This window comes from Botryllus schlosseri, chromosome 16 (genome assembly GCF_051294905.1).
Source record: "Botryllus schlosseri isolate E-star chromosome 16, Bs_hap1, whole genome shotgun sequence".
Lineage (NCBI taxonomy): Eukaryota > Metazoa > Chordata > Ascidiacea > Stolidobranchia > Styelidae > Botryllus > Botryllus schlosseri.
In genome coordinates, this window is record NC_137251.1 from 5533478 (window position 1) to 5556251 (window position 22774).

General features: G+C 41.8%; 1 protein-coding gene across 2 annotated transcripts; it reads right to left on the reverse strand.

Moving 5' to 3' along the window:
• Window positions 1–2936: 2936 nt before the first annotated feature.
• On the reverse strand, window positions 2937–22076 carry LOC145458840 (mitogen-activated protein kinase kinase kinase 11-like). 2 transcript variants are annotated; one of them, XM_080337335.1, is made up of 12 exons: window positions 20298–22076; window positions 17921–18104; window positions 16451–16599; window positions 16003–16178; window positions 13028–13262; window positions 11706–11849; window positions 10060–10116; window positions 8902–8976; window positions 8223–8355; window positions 6711–7234; window positions 5746–5970; window positions 2937–3759 (listed from the first exon to the last, which is right to left on the reverse strand). In XM_080337335.1, exons 1-12 carry the CDS (start codon window positions 21184–21186, stop codon window positions 3077–3079), a joined length of 3474 nt encoding a protein of 1157 aa, XP_080193461.1. In that variant the 5' UTR covers window positions 21187–22076; the 3' UTR covers window positions 2937–3076. The 2 variants fall into 2 exon arrangements, with proteins under 2 accessions (XP_080193461.1, XP_080193460.1); XM_080337334.1 differs by having other exon boundaries at window positions 8902–8979; window positions 20298–22075.
• Between the last annotated feature and the right edge of the window lie 698 nt (window positions 22077–22774).

Genomic DNA, 22774 nt, shown 5'->3' on the forward strand with positions numbered 1-22774 from the left:
TGACAGTTAGTCAATACCTAGACATGATACATAGCTGGGATGTAGTAAGGTATAGTCAAGCTGGGATGTAGTAAGCTATAGTCAAAGTCTTAAAATTTTACAAGCATGCATTGAAGCCATTTGCAATCTTACCATTCAAATTCATCACCGCATCATGGTAAAAATGTATCTAGAAAGTATATGGATTGGTTGTTATTCCATAATTCATACAGTGCAACCTCAAGTAGCTCCAATAGCTGTCTATAATGCTACAGGTTCTTGAGAGCCATAGGCCGGATAGCAAGGCACGAAGTAAAAAATTAATGAAAGACTGGTGACATACAACATTCTTTACTCTAGTAAACAGATGTATTACGATTGGCTGATGGGCTTGATCCTACTTCATATGTGCCGGGCGTAGCGCCGCCCCAATATTGAAGCTAATTCAATAAATGCATATTTGGGCAATGTGCAAAGCCTGCGTAGCATCTTGTGTACATACACTTGGTAAATGTACATTGTACACAAGCGCTTCGGCGTTATCTATATTACGAGCTACCAGCGTTCGTAAAGCTGACCAACTTACTCAATATGCGAAACTTCGTTCCGTATTGCGGTATTGGCAGAGTCACTCCTTACACTAGCAATGCCTATAGCTTGCCTACCGCCCAATAGAAATGTCACGAGACTGTTTGCTGTCGACTGTCATATGCTGTTTCAGCAATCGTGTATAAGTGACACTCTTTCGACTGCACGCATCAGCGATTGTTTGCTCATTTATTTATACCAACTCAACTTAGCTCATAGTATCAACTCACCGTATCATATCATATAGGAGTATAATCAGAAAAAACGCGATCTGTTCTGATTGACAGACATGTCGACAACTTATGGTTGTCGCAAATCAGGCCCGGGATACAGCGTTATTCTTTTTTCGATGGTCCTTTTGTAAGAAGCTAGAAGGATTGTGGTATAATCATATTCCCAGTTTGCTGCTAATTTCATGTATGGGCAGTTTAGTCTCATTCGATAATCCGGGGCACGGCTACGTCGGCTATATATCTTTCTGACAGAGCCACGCACTGTACCTGTTTCGGGTCCGACAGTCCACGAGCATGTCCAGTTGTCCACATTCAAGACGAAATACAAGCAATTACTACTAAATAACTACAGTCCATCCTCAAGATTACCGGGCCACGACGGACCTATCGATCTCGCTTCCCATGACACGCCGCCCGATTTCTTGTCGTTTTTTTTCTATTCTATTTTCTTTACTTTCATTCAGTGTGCATGTGCAATTGTGCATGCCTCCTCTTTACATCGCCTATGCCAAGGTGGGTGTCTGATTCCATAGATTACTCCAAGTCGCTTCGACGTCTTCCTGTCTTTTCATCGTATCGCATTTTTTGTGGTGTATTGAACTGATCAAATTGCTAATAAACTAATGATGGGTGCATTTCGTGGATTCATAGTTCATACCCGTCTCAGAGGTATATCTCCAAGTTTCTGTAGGCTTACAACGAAGTTTCTACTACGTCGAACAACGGGTAACGGATTGTAGGGTGGCTACAACGCACACTAAACACGACGAATTCATGCATAAATGGGATTCAAGCCACATTGCAAGAGCAGCAGCCGCATGTCAAAATCCATTTCAAGTTGAAACAAGGCGGTAGGCCTACTTCCCGCAACTATGCATTTCTCAAAATTCATATTGATGCCTGCAATATCTCAAAACACGAAACCGCGCCTTCCCAGTTTCTACTAGCCCTGCGCACACAATTGTATTAGTTGCCTAACTATGATTTAATCGCTCGGTTCAACACAGGCTGACACCGCGCACAACGGCGGAAGCGATAAGAGATAGCTGACCAACGCATATGCAATTGTAAAACCTGGAGAAAAAAGTCGATTATATTCCATAGTCGATACAGACAAATTAAAAGTACTAATGACATCATGCAACAGCTATAAATAGTGGACTAACAACCTATTACAGTCAGCCTGACGAGTGACGAACGTACTTGGAAACGTACAAAACAAGCACAGTAAATACAGTGACATCCCACGAAAGAGCCCGCGATTGAATAATAAGTGGACTGGAAGCTACCCGAGGGCCGTCCGGGAATGGGTTCGGACGAACCACCGAGTTCTCCGGAAACGTAAAATCTGCGTGTGTACTGAGCATGAGCAGTGACGCGAGGAATGCAGGCCTCGAATAGATTTTGTCAGCCGCCGATGCTGGATAGACGATATACATATGAAAATGGAAGGAATGAAATCGTATATCATGTTGATCGAAAGCCAAGGAGGAAAAAGGAGTGGAATAAAATAAAACGCCAGAGTCCCACGGGCGTGTGGAAACGGGCTGGAAATATCGTACGTGACAGCAGCAAAGCACCGGTACGCGGTAAACATAATTTGGAACAGCAGCGTTGATTTCGTCGCGCGTGGGAGTAAAGCCCTCGCGGAACCCGTGAAAAGCAGTAGGGTTGGGCAAATAGAGCATTAGTTGTAACGAGTCGAGTAGCCAGCCATGATTTTTTTCGAGTACTGAGCTGATATGATATGCCCTTTTCCATTAAGAGTTACTTTACCAACAAGAATCGTTGCGTCCAATACTATTTTTGCACCGTGGAAACTGTGAATCCTCAATCGATCATATCACAGAATACGTTACACCCAGTACAAAGCTACATTCCTTTGAGGTCGTCGTCGTAAAGTGCAATGAAATAGGTATGATCGAAATGATACCACCAATCTGTCTCTAATCTCGTGCACAACTGGTATTGTTTTCTTCGTCGTATCAGAGAATACGTTAATGGTAGCGCAAAACTACAAGGGTTAGCGGACATGATATTTCTGTCAAGTCGCCTTCAATCATGGCCATAAAGCATAATGAAATAGCTATGGTCAAAAAAATACCTGTAGACCTGTCGTTATTTTTTTGTCACCTGTAGACCTGTCGTTATTTTTTTGTCATCATGTTTCCATATCAGCTTTACCCTTACCTAGCTATGAGTGATGCTAGACACGACTACCTACCACTCGACTCAGAACCTAATGCGCTCGATTTCACCCAGCTCTAGTAGGCCCATCAGTCTAAAAAGTGTCGATATTCGAACCGGCCCTGATCTTTTTTGGGGCTGTACCTCATCAGAGGGTCGTGGCAGTCGTCCTCCTCGCCCATATTTTGGTCCAAAAGGCTGGCTTGGTTCTGCAGTGTGGGCTTCCCGGAATGTGAGCAGCCGGCCCCTCGATAAGCCTGCGGGGTCGCCTGGCGCATGGGAGATGGGGTAGGTAGAAACAGTGACTTGGAAGAGTTGTTGGCGAATGCTGATTGCGCGTTTGTAACAGGCATGATGGCGTCCCCGGTGGGGTTTAAAAACCAGGGGTTCGTCGAAACGTTATTCATGAGTGGGTAAGGCGTGGCGGCGTGAGAGGTGACAGGGACGCCATACCCCGGCTGAAATTGATGCTGTCCCGGGCGTTGAGGTATAAAACTCATCGACGAGTTACCGGAAGCCGGGACTCCGTTTTCAGCTACAGATGGAAACTTGGGGGCGGGCGCACCCATCATGGGCGACACTTTGGCCGGGTTTCTCCCCGGGTCAGTGCCCTTCGTGTTCGGGTTGGGACGCGGCCTGGGCGTGACCGCGAGCGTGCTGGGACGCTTCATGGACGTGTCGAGCTGGGACTGGTCGCTTTTTCGGCGCTGGTCGCTCTTACGCGCGGGTCCCGGGATGCGGTACAGTTCGGGGTTGGCTTCCGGCGTGCGTGCTGAAACGGGGAAATGATTTGTAAATTGAAATACGGTTGCCAATATCGAGGGCTTGGCACACTTTTTAATGCAAGGCTTCTTATATTTTACACTTTGGAATTTGATGAAGCAGAAAGCAGTTTTGTCACATGCCTGGATCAATTTTACAGGGTTGCAATGACTCTAGTCTTGACTCAACTCGAGTCACGATTTTCTGATGACTTGACTTGACTCGAGTCATTTTCTAAAAATACGGAAATGACTCGACTCGAGTCAATCTGTGAATTGAATCGACTTGGACTCCAGTCATTGCGCATGACTCGAACCAAGTCATATGACTCGAGACTCAGACGGTCAAGACCGACATTTCATTGTAATTTCGAAGAATAGTAACATAATCGTCCTATTGGTATTTCGTCTATTGTTACTAGTAGTTGAAAATGCGACCAGCAACTGCTAAAAGTGAGGAAGATTAGTATGCGAACCATTTGATATCACCAAACAGAGTTATTAAAGTGGGTTTAACAAGATTTTAACTGGAAACTGAGCAGTCAACACAATGACTTGGACTCGGACTCGAGTCATAATACCATGACTCGGACTCGAACCTCTGCTTGATGACTTGGACTCGGACTTGACTCGTTGGTGAATTGAAAGTGACTCGACTTGACTCGAGTCAACACTATAAAAGTGAGATTGGCTTGTGACTCGGAGCCTTGTGACTTGGTTACAACCCTGCAATTTTATGCGTTCAATTGTCGAGACGACAGGCCGAAATAGCCCCCGCGTCACAATGCCTTCACTTTCTACTTCCGCTCAAAGCAGTTTTGTCATGTCTCGTAAATTGCTACTTCTACACCAAGCAGTGGCCGCCGACTCAAAGCGGCTCGCGGGCCACTTTCCAAATTTCATAGAGACCGCGGGTCGCATGAATTGAATATTGAGATAAAAACAGGCCATACAGTTCAGCACCAAGCTTTTAAAACTTTACGTCAATACAAAGCTGTGTATTCTGACATGGGAAACATGCGTAATTACCACAAACGAAATAATATTTTATTATTATAATTATAATATTATTCAAATACAACAAGAACTGTTACGATCCTCACTTTCATTCGATTTTGAACTATGAGCTGCACACGATACCTGACATTGCTGACAACACTTCAGCGACTAAAGAATCGATATTGGGGTTAGCTATAGACGTGGTATTTGGCGGAAAACTCTCTCCTCCCAAAAATCTTCCTAGCTACTGTAAGATAATTTATCAAGAAAAATTACAGTATCAATAGTATTTCCCATTATGGAAGGTTGTATACCTCGATTGGTTGTATCGCAGCATACGATGCATGTCGTACAGAGCTGCACACGTTATAGCAGTGCTTCTCAACCGGGGGTCCGCGAAGCATTTTCAGGGGGGTCGATGAAACCTCCAAATTTGCAAAAACGGTTGATAATAAAATTTCTATTTTGTTAAATTAGAGAAATCACGAAGCCGTTTCGCTTCGTAACTGCTAAAACTTCAGGACTCGCGTAAACAGAATGGCCGTCTGAGATGAAATATTCTACTGCGCAAACTCATTTAATCGCGAAATTGACAACAGCCTACTGATACGACCACATTGCGGTTTAGAGATGTTTTGGAATAATTTCCAAATAAATAGTATGATGTTATTTTCCAGAAAGGTCATTCTTTTGTTGTTTATCACTAGCCTATAGTTAATATTTGCGCAAGACAGAGAAACACTGCGTTAGAGAATACGAGATATTTGTGAAGCCGTGATTAACCCACACCATGGTCAAAAAGTGCAATCAAAAAATACCATATAATCTCTCAAGTGATGTAGAACTGGTACTATATTCTATGTGGGAGCATAAAAGGTACACATTCGAAGTTTCCACAGCATTCATTTTATTGTGACGTCATCATCAGAATTATTTGAATGCTCGATTTTGCCCATACCTATCAGGATAGCAACGACCGACAACGCAAGCCTACTCACATCTCCTGGCATTTGCGTTCCGGTTCGCCAGCACTCTGACCGCGTTATCCAAGGACGGCATCGGCACTCTGCCGTCGGACGGGGTCCTTCTGTGACCCCTCTTGAATTTCATGTCTCCGTCCGTCAAGAGCTGGGCCTCGGCCGGTCCCCACGAAGAGCGCTTCTTCTCGTTTAAACGCACGTTCTGCCGATACTGTACGGCGCTGTTCGCGTTTCGCTCTGCCACTGCAAGAACGACGGGAAAGCGATGAATATCCTCAGACGGGCGTGTCTTCAATAGCGAACGGGGGTGGGCAAAGTTGAACCAGAGACGTTCGTGCGCTTATATATCATTCTCATTTCAAAACGCCACAAGATTGCGACACAATGAAAATATAGTTTAGGTGTCAAAATGACCGGGAGTAGTTTTTCAATCAGACACCCACCATGTCCAAAAACGGGGCTACCGTACCCAAGTGATTCAATCCAGTATGGAAACAAGCCATTCAGATTACAGAATACAAAATATTATTATTGGTAATTTATTCATTAAAACCTTTTCAAGAGACTCTCATCGGTAGCGGTGTCAGTAATGCGATAGATGTATTCGAAATTTTGGCAATTTCACAGTATCACCGGTGAGAGAGTCAGTCGAAAAGCTCTCAACGAATAAATAAACAAACAACGGGAAAATTTTTGTTTCGTGTAGTTCTCAAGTTCTTGCAGAGGCTCTTGAGGGTACAGAACTTCAATAAACAATTAATAATATATTTAGATTGAAATAAACCCAAATATTTCCGGCTGACACTCATCAGGGGTAATCGTCAGCAAACTGACAGAGAATTGAAAAGAATGTTGTACGCTTGTCGAGACCCAGCGTCAGCCGAAAACATTCAGTTGAATCCTGCAGTTCCGTATCCAGAATGGCTCGCTGAAATACTAAAATCCGAACCGGGTCACCCGGGTCCTTGCAAAAAGGCACATACCTGTTGAGAGACCGCGAGGGTTCGGACTAACGTCCATCCTGACCGTCTCGTAATCTTCCTCTGCATGGAACCCGGCATTGACGCACTTGTCCGAATTTTGCCGGACCGGCGTCGTCAAAGACCCACCGCTGTCTGTCTTCCGCATTGACTTACCAGCGACAGGAACAGTGTTTATATTAGAGTTCGTCGCCCGGCAAGACAGATCGCTACGGTCCAAAGCCGGGGACGAGTCAGCCGAGATGGACAGTTGAGTCACGGCCGAAGAAGGCTCACTGTCCACGCAATCGTCTCTGGCATCGCGAAGCGCCGGGCTGTCCCGGCGGGCGACTTGGTCACCCGAACCCTCCCCATCCGCCCCGGTGGGTTTCGACACTTTCGGACCGGCGCCTGGAGTGGGGTCTTCCGGGGCTGCGGCGGGCAAAATCTGGGCGAATTCGCGCAGGTCCCTGCCGAACGGCACGGCGGCCAGGATCGCGGTCATGTTCATGAGCAGCTTTTGGAGTCGGCGTTCGTCCCGTCTCAGGCTGGAAATATATACCGGAGTCAAATTGACGCAGCAGAAGGGGTCAAAGTACTCAGTGTTAGTACTCGAGTAGAAGTAATTCACACGGCTATTATGACAGGTGCATCCGCCTAAGCCAGTGGTTCTTAACCTGGGGGTAATTACCCCCAAGGGGTAATTTACCATTTTTCGGGGGGTAATTCTAATTGACATTTTTACGAACTTAAAACGCTGCACTGAAATATTTTCAAACGTTAATATGAATGTAGGCTAACATAGATTTTTGCGAGCTGGTATATAGTTTGTTTCACTTAACACACCATGCCTGCTGTGACATCATATCAACCACTAGTGATTATGAATATCAGGGTCGAATGTAGTTAGTATAGTGCTAGGCAGGTCCAATTTATTTCGCAGTGGTGCGAATCATATATTGTTACGCATGCCAGCAAATTGAAAGACAACAGGTGGAATCTAAATTCAGGTTTACAGCTATAATGCAATAACCATATCGTAGAAATATAGTTGTTAGTATTGAAAAGTGTAGAGGTCTAGTCTTGTCAGAAAAATTAAGTCTGACATCATCAAAATGCCTTCGAAGAAACAAGGGGAAGATATTGGAAACCTTTTGGGTTCGCCTTCAAAATGAATAACCAATCTTCGTCATAATGGCATTTGAACGTTCTGATTGACTTTCCTTCAACTTATTGCTGTGAAATAAGATTTTTTGCAATAGTATCTTTCAAAACGAAATATCGAAATAAGTTTGCGATTGACAATTACATGAGATGGTGTCTATTATTCTCCGCTTTGCCTAGATGTGACCATTGGATACCACAAAAACAGCTTCACATTGGATAGATATTTTCAACAGGCATTATGACGTCACTTTGTTTTACAATTAATTGAGCGCAAGCTGTAATTTGGTATTTTTTTAAAGGGGGTAATTGCATCTTGTCATTTTCTTCTTGGGGGTAACGGTACCACCAATGGGAGGGGTCAGTCCGCACCTGTTCTCGCGGCTGCCTTCCGGGGTGGGGTTGGGCGTCTGATCGTCACTTCCTTGACTCGAGTCGAAAAGCTCGGGCGGTACAGGCGGCGCATTCGCCCTGACCGTCACACAACTCTCGTCCGCAAAGCCACCTGTTGCAAGACAAAACGGGAGAGAATGAAAGATTGCAGGTGTACATAATAATATTCGAGGCCAACATCTAATTTTCAAGGGGTACTGCGCGACTTCGATACGACAGAGATTGATGGATTGAAATGGTACCTTTCGTGAAAAACTAACCGCAGTTCGAACACGGTGGCTTTCTGAGTAAAATGACTGCTGCCAAAACGTTTTTCACACAAATTCAACTTCAATTTGAGACCACATCATATCGTCACAGTGAAATCACAATACCTTATGTCTATTTTGAACACAATGTGACAAACATAGAATATGAAAATCTCAAAAAATCTTGATTTTCCAAAGCTAATTTGATTTAACTGCGCTGATATTTAGAGTGCAGTGGCCCATTTAGGACTGTTCCCACATACACAAGTTCCATTCCCGCAGCCACAACAACATAAAGACGCGTGTCTTATTCTCTGCGCGGGGACAGCCTGGTACAGCAAACTTCACAAACAACATTATATAACATAGCAAAATTTATAAAACAAGGCACGGCTAAAAGGTGTTTTCACCTTCCGCGTGGCTTGAAAACATCGATTTCGGTTCTTCCGATATCACTCTGGTAGTTCCTCCATTGTGTGATGATTCTGCTAAAAAGAGATTGTGATACTGGAAATCTTTCAGAATTAACCACAATGTTTCATTAGTAGAAGAGCACTATACGCAGGGTGGATTCTCTGTATGCAACAGTCGATATACGATAGTCGTCAGGAATTTATAACAGTGTAATGACCGCACTCAGATTCCGAAATATAGAGGTTCATACGAGATTGTATAATGAACGTCACTTGATAATGTGATTTCAGATTATGACCGGCGCGAAATTGTTTTCCATTATGTACCGGTGGTATCCGATGAAAACGATATAAGGAAACATCTCACATGAATATCTATTGTGGATATTACGAAGGTCTCAAATCAGTCAGTCTCCTTTTTGACAAATTGTCATTCCATGTCAACTTCTAACCAATCAAAACACGTTCATAAAGTCATCCATTTATTCGCACTGTGTTCAGGTATTGCGAGATATTTGGTGATTTCGACATCAAAATTTGTGCCAAAATCGGAGACTTGAGGTAGTTTGCTAATCCGCCAACATTGGCACAACAAACTGACATTTTTAGGTGTCGGCAGTAGCACGTTTCAGAGTGTCCGAGGATTATCTGAGCTTCCCTTCCCCTATGTCGCTATTCTTACTGCGTTTTTACATAAAAAAATCCACAGATAGACACAGCGAAGGGCGAATAAAATCAATGAAAGTGTCTAAAATTGACAGGACAAAGATCACGATAAAAAATTGATACATCAAGCGGAGGAGGGTGTTGAATTGAGACACCCTATTGATCATTTCGACATCTTCCTCTCCGTTCATTACATTGCATTGTGCCTTGTGTGTGGCATTGTACTATGCGTCTCTCGAGCGGATGCAAATAATAGAAACCGCTGATCATTATGTACGAAGAAAATGTCACAAAATTGATGTCTCACAATGTATCAGGTGACGGATGATGTCAATTTACGGTATCAAAACAACAATCATTATTATACACCAGAGTAACCGATGACGTTAAACTAGGCAACCCACATGAAAATATTTTCGTCATAAATGGCATCGTCGATGACTGTTTTACATTTTGCGCAAAATCGAATACCACGTGCTGCAAACTTACCGACGTCGGATAACCTCGCGGCATGTGCCTGCTTGGCTGCGTCCTCTTTGCTGGGATCTGAATCGAAGTTCGGGTAAGATTTAGGGCATTACTCAGCTCAAACCTAGTGAACCTGTTTATACATATGTGTAGTACAATTTAGAAAGCGACGGTTTATCGACCATACTATGGCAGTATGGTATTTAATTAATGAAATTTTGCGGAGTGCTTCATTCGCGCGATGCAATTAAACTGATGAAAGCATTCTCCGAAGGTGACTTTGTCAGATTAGGGGCAATATACTTAGGAATAAATTTTCATAAATCAATGCCCGGGTTGATTTGTTGAAGAGATAGAACATAAATCACAACAATACTATGAGTATATAGGCCGCTGAAAGTGTGGATATTAAAAATAATATCATGAATCTCTATGAAAGCACCAGTATGAAGTGTCGGTCGTTTGGACTGTTCGAGTTCGTATTATGTCTACATTAAATGCTGTGAATTGATGCTTTACTGCTCTGCGACAAAGCGAAGTATGAGAAGCCAACACAAAAATCTGATCGAGTTGATGAGATTGAATGTAAGTAACTGTTTGTGGAGATGCTAGGTATATTACTGCAGTCTTGCAGATTGCAAAACCCACCAATGATTGTTTGCCTTATCTAGGCAAGTGTAAGCCATATATTATAGTGAAAATGATCTATCGTAATCGATAATAACTGAAGTTTATCTCTTGTGGCAAAAATGCAAAAAGCACAATATATCTTGAGTCAACTTGGCTTGGATGTTTATGTTATCAGGGATAGTCGCTGCATACCACCACAACGGACCAAACAGCACAATATATGAGAGGATATTCAAGATTAGCCCCAGTCACTAATACTGGCGGCAATTCTGTTTACATTGTCGCTGATTCGATGATAGTGGTAATGTACACCTCAAACCATAATCAAAACTATAACGGATTCTATATTTCCATAATCTATAATAAAATACGATATTTTAACCAACAGGGGAAAGAAATACAGTAGCTAGAGTCTTCCATCATTGGTAAGTTGTGTCTAGATCTGGGCGTTATAGCTATGCCATAGTTATGATAGAAATGAAATCATTTTTGATAAACTGGCAATATTTTCGATGAGATGGCATGTTCAAACTATCCAGGCGTTTAATAATATTGTACGATGGTATCTCGAATAATTGAATTTGAATTCAATCATACAGGAGCTCAGTTTTCCCAGCTGATATATCGGGCAAATGTTGGCTGCCGCAGAAGTATCGATATCAGTCAGCAGCGGTAGATACGTATTAACCTGTTTGACGACGTCATACCTCCTACTACAAATACTTTTGGATTGAGTTTTGCGGACCATAGGGGTCGCTTATTGGAGAAAGTGCAGAAAAGTTGCATTCCATGAAGTACAAGGACCAGAATAACTGCAAGTTTTTCAAGTTTTTTTTTACTCAGTAGTAGTTTTATCGCAAATAAGCCATGTTTAGATAGGATATATATGTCAAATTACTCCAACTAATACCAAGTCCTGGTTGCAATAAGACACGTTTGATAAAGGCTCAAAATTACGATATCGATTGGTCTCACTAATCTCGCCTCAACATCGAGCCTCGTCATGGAACCAACCAGTCTCCGGTATCAAGGCTTACTTTTGATCGTCTTCAATCTGACGCGCGGAGGGTCGGGCGGCAAGTAACTGTTCCCGCCTTCCTTTTCGAGAAACTCGTCGAGAACCGTCTTGTGTTTGTCGTTCCACTCTTGATGCGCTTGCACGGATATTTTGTGTTGAAATCCTGCGGGTTGGAGGGTCGCTCGGTCAGAATACAGCAAGATATATCGAAAAGAACGGTAAAAGAAGAGTCGGTTATATCCACGAAGCAGTCATATCACAGATAACCTCGTCCCTTATCTTCAAAAGATAGATAAGTGATAAGCATCGGTATGTGTTAACATTCAGCGTACCGCGACCGTTCACTACATTTCCACATTTGCGATGAGCGAGTGAAAAAGAAAAATTAATGCTGCAATCGACTGCGCTAGCAGGTAAAAAAGCATGAATTTTCAAGAGCTACCGTTCCGCACGGTACAATTCTTCCGTAACCAGATTTAGACAATTAGATAATTTCAGCTGTCTGACTAGAGCGAGTTGCCACTGATCAAATTTTAATCTAATTTGTGAAATGTTTCGAGCCAAGCTTGGTGTACCTGCACAGACATTCACCGTTTTCATGCTCATTGGTGGGGATTAACTATGACTTGATACGAGCTAACTTGTTTTTTGTTGATTTTCTTTCCAAATCGAAATTTAATTCAAGTTCATGCGTATTCAGTTGGTTTGTTTAAAATTAACTTCTTTCCCGAATTCCGGGAATTCACTGATAAAATCGTTAGGTTGGCTAAAAAACGCTGCACATCAAATTTGACTCAATTTTTTTTGTCACATTTTACTGTCGACCCCATGTAATTGTTGAGTTGTCTACAAAACGACGCAAAAGAAATTTGGCGCAATTCCAACCAGCAGACGCAAATTTATTTTAGCTTTTCATCAATAACTCTCCGATTACCCACCATTCAATGCTATTTTTGCAAATCCAAAACTTTCAATCGGAAGGAAGTGAGCAGAAATTGTGATGCATCGTTCTTTTAGGCAACTTGCCAATTTCATGGGGTTGACAGTAAAATTTTGAAATTATATCAAAAATTTTGTTCAATGAATTTAAAAAATTTCAACTGCGAAATTTGATGTGCAACATTTTTTAGGCAACCTAAAAATTTAATCATTGAATCCCCGGAATCCAAAAAAAAAAGTTATTTTTGAACCCTAGTATTCAGTAATTTTAATTATAATCTAATTTTGAAAAAATGTGTAGCTGTAATCCTAATTCTAATCCAATTTGGAAAAGCAGAACATTTTCGAGTTACACAACCCTGTCCTCAACGCCGTATTTGTAAATCATCCGCAAACGCCCACCTGTCGGCGCACTGATCCAACCGCGCTTCTCCAATTTGGTCCGTCGGAATTTCCCGCTTCTCTTTGCCGGTTTCGGCCGTTCCTGACTGGACTCGTGTATCGCGATTCTCAGCTCCCGTTCGACGATGCCCACCTCGCGTTCCTGCAGCTCGCGCTGCACGCGGGTCAGGTACTCGGCGCGCAGTTTGTGCTGCAGGTTCGTCCTGTTGATCTCCTCTTCCCGAGAGCGCAATTCCTGAGAGCGAAAAACACGATTCGATAACGGAGGCAATCAAAACAATGTCGTTACATGGGTAGTAGTAAAGGTGGCAATTTTCAAGTAAGTAAGTGTTCAGGATAGGATAAGAAGCTGTTCGTTTTTGTCCTCGATATTGTTGCGGTGTGTACACCGATTCATGATATGACATCCACGCCATCTGTGCGGCATATGCGGCTGGACAAGGAAGGTGCAGATATAGCCTTGTAAAACTTTTCAAGTCTCGCACCACCCCTCCGTACTATCACGGTTATGCTGAGCGCCAAGATGGTAAGTCATGGATACCAGTGTTACTAATCAGGTCATTGGTCTGATAGGGATAGAGTTGAAGGGGAAATAGCAATTGGCAAGCAAAAAAGAACGTATTCAAAGCCTATTTTTGCATTAAAAACAGGATCGTCAGCAGAGGCGGTCAAAAGAGTCATTGTTGGTACACAAGTAGAAGTAAAATATGCGTTTTCCAATAAGTAAAAAGTTTGAAGAGCTTCTTGGAGGTACAGAAGTTACAAGAATATACAACTGAATAGTATACACATATTGAAATAAACCAGAATATTTTCGGATGACACTCGTCAGGCGTAATCGTCAGCAACTAGTAGAGAATTGGAAAGATAATCCTGTTTGCACAAAAAGCTATCGGGATGACAGATTTCGTGTTGACGAGAGAGGCCGTTCACACTCTCGTTTGGGTGCCTTGGAGTCGACTCTTATCAAAATACACCAACTAAGAAAGAGTTCGATTGTTCGACACTTCATGCCGGTGACGTCATATTTTGTGATATACGATTGTTGATATACAGTGTTCTTTCCAATTCTCTACTAGTTGCTGGCGTTTACCCCGATACCCCTGATGAGTGTGAGCCGAAAATATGAATATACTAATCAATATAGTATAAGTAAAAAAGTTCAAGACCTAGTTTTGCCTATACCTATATTAGCTGATTGTTAGCCGAGGCAGTCTAAGAGTCATTGTTTGTACTCGAGCAGATGTAGAAGCACTGGTAGCAATTTCCAATCAAGAGATAAAGTAAGTGTTGATGGCCTTGTTTTGCCAAAAAATCGAAAAAGTCTAAGCACTTCGCTAAGGACCAACTCTGACAATAGCAGGCTTGCAAAATCCCAAGAATAGCAAAAACTTCGTTGGTGACGCCACGCAAAATGACGATTGCCTTCGTGTTCGTCCTCTACAATTTTTTACCATTCAACATGCCATATTACGGGATGGACGATAAAAAATCATCGATTCAAATCAAACATGTCAAATCATATGATTCGAAGCGAATCGAAAGTATTAATAGAATTGCGGGATTTTTGTATTTCCTCACTTAGAAAAGCGGTTCTGATTGACAGCTACCAATAACTGTGTTAACCGACCCGATCACACACTCAAAGATCAATTACAGCTATGTTTGTTTACAGTAGGGCTGTTCGTGTTCAATCAAGACACCCGTATCGTGAAGTTTAAGCGATGGTGCGCACCAGCATATAAAAAACAATTATCTGCATGCGTTCATTCAACACATCGGCATTTTATTTTGCATCATTTAAAAACACCAAAAATTCGTCTGATTTAAATTGGCTGGGATTCGATTTCGTCCATCCATTATACTTTCATATCATTGTACGAGGGCGAATAAAAACCAAGCAGACAAACAAACGCATAAAACTTCATTGCCAATATTTCTAGCCAGTCATAGTCAGGTTAAAATGCACAGCAACAACAACGGCTGCTATATAATTATTTTTCGCTGGGACACTCTAAAAAATTGACTGCCATTATATCAATCAATACTAGACTCGGATATGAGTGGACAAATTCTTCCCGCGAACCTTAGCAAACCGTATGGATTTGATCCAATCTATAATACGGTACCGGAATTGATTTTTCACATAAATTTCCCAACAACAAATAGGTTTTATACAGAAATAACTTGGAAATGTCCCGTTCAATACAATTATATGACCTTTTGCCACTAAGCCACGACTAATGCCAAGATGAGCAGTACTGAGGAAAGCAGGTTCCCCATACTGGTGAGGAATTCCGAATCGAGATGAAACTTAACACCACTCCTTTGCTGTGCATCAGTGAGGAATTATTATCACAACATAAAGTCAAATTGCAAATGGACATTGGTAGAACCCTACTTCAAAGAACACTGAGGCAAGGAAGATTTTAGGCGAACGGCTGAAGCTATCTGATGAGTGAATCGGTTATATTTTATATATTTTATCCAACCAAAGATTCTGTATTATATTGATGCCTGTACCAGGGATACACCGAGGGCAACTCAAACATCACAATTTATGTGGGCAAGCTACAAGGTTGGACAGCACCTTAAACTATTTGCACTAGGCATCACACTAAATGAATATAAATTTCGAGAAGAACTGGGACTTCCTACTGGCCAATTGCAATTACAGAAGTATGATATACACAGGTTTACTGCATGAGATATACTGGTCGAGCATTGCAAAATACCACAGCCAACACACTAATACAACCAGGAAATCACGTTTGAAAAACAAAAATTTCCACCCCTTAACTACCTATGACACAAAACCTTGCCAGTCGATATCCGATTATTGTTTGTTGTTCTACGAATTTTCTCAATTTGTCAAGTGACTCACGTCAAAGAAAGTGCTTTCTAAGCATTATATTTTTTCCGTGTGCGTATCATACGTGTACCGGCAGGTTAGGAACACAGACGCGTCATCCTACCTTTTCCTTTGCGCGAAGGTCATCAAACATGGCTTGTATTTCTTCCCTCCAGTCATCCTGCATGGAACGGAACGACTCGTTTGGCACAGTGATAAAATCTGACTTGGCAATCACTTGAAGATCGTTGAGTATAGTTCGAAAAGACGGCCGCTCATGAGAGTTGGAATGCCAGCAGCCTGCCACGGAACAAGGAAATTATCGAATATAATCGGTAATTTAAAATTCAAACAGGACGCCAAATATAGAATAATAAGATTACGAAAACCGCAAAACTGTGTTCGATTCATCTCGAGATTGATTCGACTGTGGAAAATATCTCAAAATAGCGCACGCAACGCAACCGGTGCACCGATCAATCACGGCAACAAAGTATCTGGCATAGATCTCAATTCAATTTAAGGCTGCAAAAATCAATGCTAGCACCTCGCGACAAGAATTTCGGACTTACGTTCGAGCAGTTCCTTGAATATAACTGGACAAGTCGACGGGACTGGCAGAGTGAGCTTGTTCACGGCGACGCCATATGCGACAGCGAGACCATCTATTCCTTTATACGGCTGCTCACCGGTCAGGAGCTCCCACAATAATACTCCGTAACTGAACAAGCGAGAGTGTTTCAAGGGACATTGCAAGCTCAAATAAATTTCCCGTAGTGCCTGATGGACTAATAATGCAACATTCGGTTAAACAATATTCGAACAGATTGTAGTTTAAGGCAGGGAAGTGAAATTTGTACCGTTCTCCATGAAAACGCAAGCATTGACAAATCTAAAGTGAGAAGGGTTACTTTTACTACGGTATGTAAAGGTATATACAATTGCTGGTGACGTCATATTTAGTGATACAATTGTTGATATACAATGTTCCTTCCAATTCTCAACTAGTTGCTGACGGTTACCCCTGACGAGTGTCAGCCGAAAACATTCGGGTTTATTTCAATATGAATATTGAATATACTATTCAATTCTATATTGAAGTTCTGTACCTCCAGGAAGCTTTTCAAAGGTACATACATATACCTCTAAAGAATTACTCATATCGAAGGAAAAACTACCAGGAATATTCCAAACAACATGTTTACTCCTTAGGAAGGATATCCACGCTCCCGACTACAATGTCAAATATATGCTTATATCATGTGTCACTATCACACTTGGAACAAAGGAAGTAGAACAGGCGGAGGAATAACAGTTTGATATATTGCGGAAATTCAGCATTGTCTGAAATTTCAGGGTTGGATAAACAAAGAAACAAGTCAAGCATAACACTGAATCTAAAAAACCTGTATAGTAGCAAGCGACGTCATTTACTACAGCAATAGTTTACTATATCAAAGTATCGTCAATGCGCTTCAATTGGTTGTTTTCAAGTGCACCAATACGAAAACTGTACAATTGCGGTCAGCAAATTGTCACTTGCGAGTAGTTTTGGTTGGACACACTCCAGTTCTTGGAACATTATCATAAAGATACTATCTTATTCATTTCATGTCTTAATCTACCATGGCCAGTTGCACACAGACGGTGTTCAACTTAGCAGGTTAGGTTCCATAGTACTGCACACTTAAAATATCCATACTGTGGTCCACGAGATATTTGAAAAAGAATGAACATATCAGAGCGTTTTCATCGCTTTTTATGTTATTTTCGGTTACTTTCAATTCAATAAGTATGCTTCTTACATGAATGTTCTAGGACTAGGTGGATGTCTCATTGAAAAACTACAACAAGTCTTTTAAACTCCTTTCTATCTTTTCATTTTATCGCAATCTTATGGTGGTTTGAACCGGTGAAAATATTAATAAACAAGTGACTGAATGTAGTAGCCCAAATGATCCTATTGCGATATTCATCGATAACAGTCTTACACATTTATTGATTAACAGCGTTCAAGAATACAAGTAACCAATATGACCCACCTCCAAACGTCACTAGCTTTCGAGAAAGTAGATGACTTGATAACCTCGGGAGCCATCCACGCGTAAGTGCCCGCTGCACTCATTTTTGTCGTCTTGTACATTTCCCTCGCGAGTCCGAAATCTGTGATCTTCATCGTCTTATTTCTCAGGTCGTCGTTGGGAAGAATTGGCTCCTTGATGAGCACTGCCATACAAAACGTGAGCTTCATTAATCACGAGTCATACGCTAGTCTTTTTCGTAACAATGCATAGTGAATAGAAACAATACAATAACAATAAAAAGAGCTGATCTGAGCATGTGAAGCATTGTGGGTGAATGATAATGATGTCATGCCCTATTGATAAATTTTGATAACCACAGTTCTTGTTGAGATTATGTTTTCGCATGTTTCCAAATTCAACATATGGCTCCAAAAAGTTACCGGGTTAATGAGAAGACATAAACGGAAAACAGGAACTGAAGAAATTTGTTATTTTTTTCATTACTAAAGAATGTTTGCCGACTTCATTGCTGTAAAGCTGACGACAGTAGAGTGCAGAAATGCAAAAAGATCCCACATCCTAAGACTATTTTTCAGTAACCGCTACTAATAACTCGAATAAATCGTCCAAAAAATAAGTGACTTACAAGTTGAAATCAACCCAGAATGCCACAAGTAAACTCATGCCATATGTCGGGGTAATAGCCTACTTGTTGAACTACCGGTATGGTTTACGAAATTCTTCAAACAAAAAGGAATGCCCGGTATCAAAAAGCCAGGTGACATGAATTACAATGTAACATGGAGTATTGTTGTCAGGTCGGTTCATGGCCCACTGAGCATAACAGGCTACTGGGCTTTCAGTACAGGCATGATTTAGACGCAATAATAATTCCTGCATGAAGTATCGTATGGAGGTGGAAACGTACAAGGACAAAAGATAAGGAAAATAATCAGCATCAGCACAAAATGACTAAAATTTGATAGTGAAGGCAGAGGCCGTCATCCATATAAATGTTTTGCCGTATTGCCTGCATATTCATCTATGTTTCAATGAGCTACCATCTTTTGAAACTTTGGGACTTAAAAAATTGACCAACACAAGAAGAAGTGATAATACTATGTGTTTCAATTATGTTTTTGAGTTAATCCACACCCTGATAATGTTGAGATTGTTGTCTAGATTTAAATTAGATAGGCAGTATGGTAATTGTTTATTGTGATTTAGTGATTACTTGATTGCTATTGGTGTCCTGACTATTGAGTGACTCAATAGTCTCCATAATGGCTGGTTTCAATCTGCAAAGTTGCAGGATCAAATAAAATTGAAATTAGACTCACCATAATGGGGTTAGGAACATCATAGATAGAGATATATCATACAAGTGATACCATGACCAGTGAGTATGGCGAAACTATCCTATTAGCATTGTATCTCAGAATGAATAAAACTTGGGTCATCCTTAGTGTCTCAAAATAACATTGCAAATTTCGAGCATCAACTTCATTTGCAGTGCAGACTAAAGCGAACAATGAACATCTCAGATCACTACTTAGGACTCACAAGGAAACAGGCTTGATCATGGTTTCATGGTTTTCCATAAACACGCAAGATGAAACATTGTTGAAAAAATGCTCCAAGGATTCAACGAGATATGACAATGCACAATAGCCTACCTGTGCCAAGGCGTTCCAATATAACTAGGGCTGTATATTGTTCTTCAAAATTGTACTTCAGGAGTTTTACCATTGATTTTCAATCATCAAACTTTCAAAAGAAACAATATATATATATATAGAGAGAGAGATCAGGCTTGTAACCAAGTCACAAGTCTCCAAGTCACAATGCAATCTCACTTTTATAGTTTTGACTCAAGGCAAATCAGGTCAATTTCAATTCATCACCGAGTCAAGTCCGGGTCCAAGTCAGTGAACAGAGGGTCGAGTACGGGTCATGGTATTATGACTCGAGTCCAAGTCATTGTGTTGACGGTTCGGTTTCAGTTAAAGTCTTGTTAAATCCACATTTTATAACACTGTTTGGTGATATCGAATGGCTCGCATATCATTTCCTCACTTTTAGCAGTTTCTGGTCGCATTTTCAAGTACCAGTACCAATAGACGAAATTCCGACACTGAGGTTACCTTACTATTTTTCAAAATTATGTAATTTTGAAACAATGAAACGTCGGTCTCAGTCTTAAGTCATATGACTTGGTTCGAGTCATGCGCAATGACTCAAGTCCAAGTCGAGTCAATACACAAATTGACTAAAGTTGAGTCGCGTCATTTTCGTATTTTGAGAAAATGACTCGAGTCAAGTCCAGTCATCAGAAAATCGTGACTCAAGTCATTACAACCCTGATAGAGATACTCGTAAAAGGACGAGGACTCACCATTGCTCGACTTGAGATCTCTATGAATTATATGGGTTTCCGCCTCTTCATGCAGGTAGTTCATACCGACCGCTATTTGCAATGCCCAGTCCACGAGAATTTGCGGCGGCAGTTTGCGACCAGTCAAAAAACGATTTATAGCACCGCCCTGCGCGTATTCCAATACAATACACAGGTTTGGCTGTTTCAAGCACACGCCTTCTAACGAAATGATGTTATCGTGCGACAAGAGCGAAAAGAGTCGCGCCTCTTTCACCACGTTTCGTATCGTGCTGGTAATCTCCTCGTCAGGGTCGATTTTAGCGGCTTTGATGGCTACTTCTTTCTGCCCCCAGTAGCCGTGATAGACTTTACCAAAACCGCCGACTCCGATAATCTCTTCCAACTTGAGTTCATTAAAATCGATCATTTTTAAAGATGTATCTTCCTGAGCGAATATCTCCTCCACTGTTACTTCCATAGGCTCTGACGGCGAGTCTTCCTCGTCTAATTTCTTATAAACTTTCCTCATGGGCTGTTTCCCGATGCCCACAATATTTTGCGTGCTGACATAATTGCTCGGGAATATCCCAACTTTGTCTGCAACCTTACCGGTCCACCATCCTTCATCGCCTGACACGACGGAGTCTTTGGAAATAACTTCCACTGGTGTGCCTCTCTGGAGCGTTAGTTCGTCATCGGCGATGGCTTCGTAATCGTACATTGCAACATGACATGGATTAGTGTAATTGTAATTTGGATGCTGCCACGGCTGCGAAGTGTTTTGCGGGTAGGATGTCGGAATGGCAGGCTGAATGGGAGTGGCGTATGATTGTTCCGGGGTCATTCCGAATTGTGACACCATCGGCAAGTTAGGATTGGAAGAGTGAGGCTGATGGTTGCCGTACATTATGTAGAAGTCGGCAGACTACCCCGGCGGTGAGAATGTATTGCTTCTTAACGAGGCAATGACGGCTCAGTTCCAGATCACGGTAGAGTTAACGTGTATCCCGACGCTGCCAGCATTCTCTATCCGCCGCAACTTGTAGATACGGACAAGCAGTGAGAAGGTGTAATCATATCTATGTCATCTCATGTATTATATCCTGGTGATAGAAAAAAATGAGCATTAACGTATGTTACTCAACGAGTAATCATAGAATATTTATATACAGCCATTTTACAATTCTTCAGTTCTGCAGCCTTCCAACTTGATTATTCTCACTTTTCTAATCGCGGATGGTTTCGCGTGCCGCCAAAATTTCAGAAGTCAATGACTACGAGGTGATCACATCAATATCACCTCTATTTAAGCAATTCCATGCCCAAGATACGATAACTAACGACTAGACAAGGTAGCTACAGACCCATTCACGAAGTCATTCTCAAAGGATAATCTGTTCTTGTAGTTTCTAGATGACGTATCGCCATTTCACGGACCCCTAAAACGAGTTCACGGACCTCAAAGGGGTTCGTGGAGCCCAGTTTAGGAAATCTTGCACTAAATGTACATAGACAAGATGAACTTTATAGTTGGTTTGATTACTGAATTTCATGGACGTGGTATTCAAGATACATTATAAAGGAAGAACCATAAAGTTTGTCATCATGCAATTTTATCCGTACATTTACCAAATTGTTTCAGCTTGGTACACCAAAATAGGCATAACCTAAGTGATTTGCAATACAAGAGTACACCAAAATGTATAGACTAAAAAATATGAAGATTTCTGGTTTTGGTGACATTACACTTTCGTAGGGCCGTGTGGGTGTACTCAGCTATCGCAGCTACCGCAGTACCGCAACTTCCACTACTGTTGATATACTCAGCTATCGCAGCACCCAGACACGATGTAGAAGAGGCAACACAGTCCAAACATACCCCAGACATGATGTTCTAACACACCCCAGACACGATGTCCGACATGCCTCAGACCTGATATCTTGGCAATATTTTTATCCGGAGCTGGGAAGAGTGTGTTGCCACTCGTACATCGTGTCTCGGGGTGTGTTTTGACAGTGCTGCAACTCGGAAAACGTGTCTGGGGTGTGTTCGGACATCATGTCTGGGGTATGTTCGAACTGTGTTGCCATTCGGACATCGTGTCTGGGGAGGGGGTATTTAAACTGTGTTGCCACTCGGACATCGTGTCTGGGGAGGGGTGGTGGTGTTAGGGACATCATGTCTTGGGTGTGTGTGTGTGTGTGTGTGTGGTTGTGTCTTGGGATAGCAGAGTATATCCACAGTAGTGATAGCTGCAATAGCCAAGTACATCCACAGTAGTGATAACTGCAATAGCTGAGCATATCCACGGGGCCTTTTCGTAGCGGTCAGCCTGTCACAGTATTATATAGAACTGAGGACAAGTTAATTAGCTAGAAATATCCAGGAGAGAGAAATTAAATGGAAGATTTTAGTGACATCATTATTAGAATCCTCTCCTACACATCTGGCACTTCAGAGTTGTGACTGAAGGAATGATATTACTTCAAGAAGG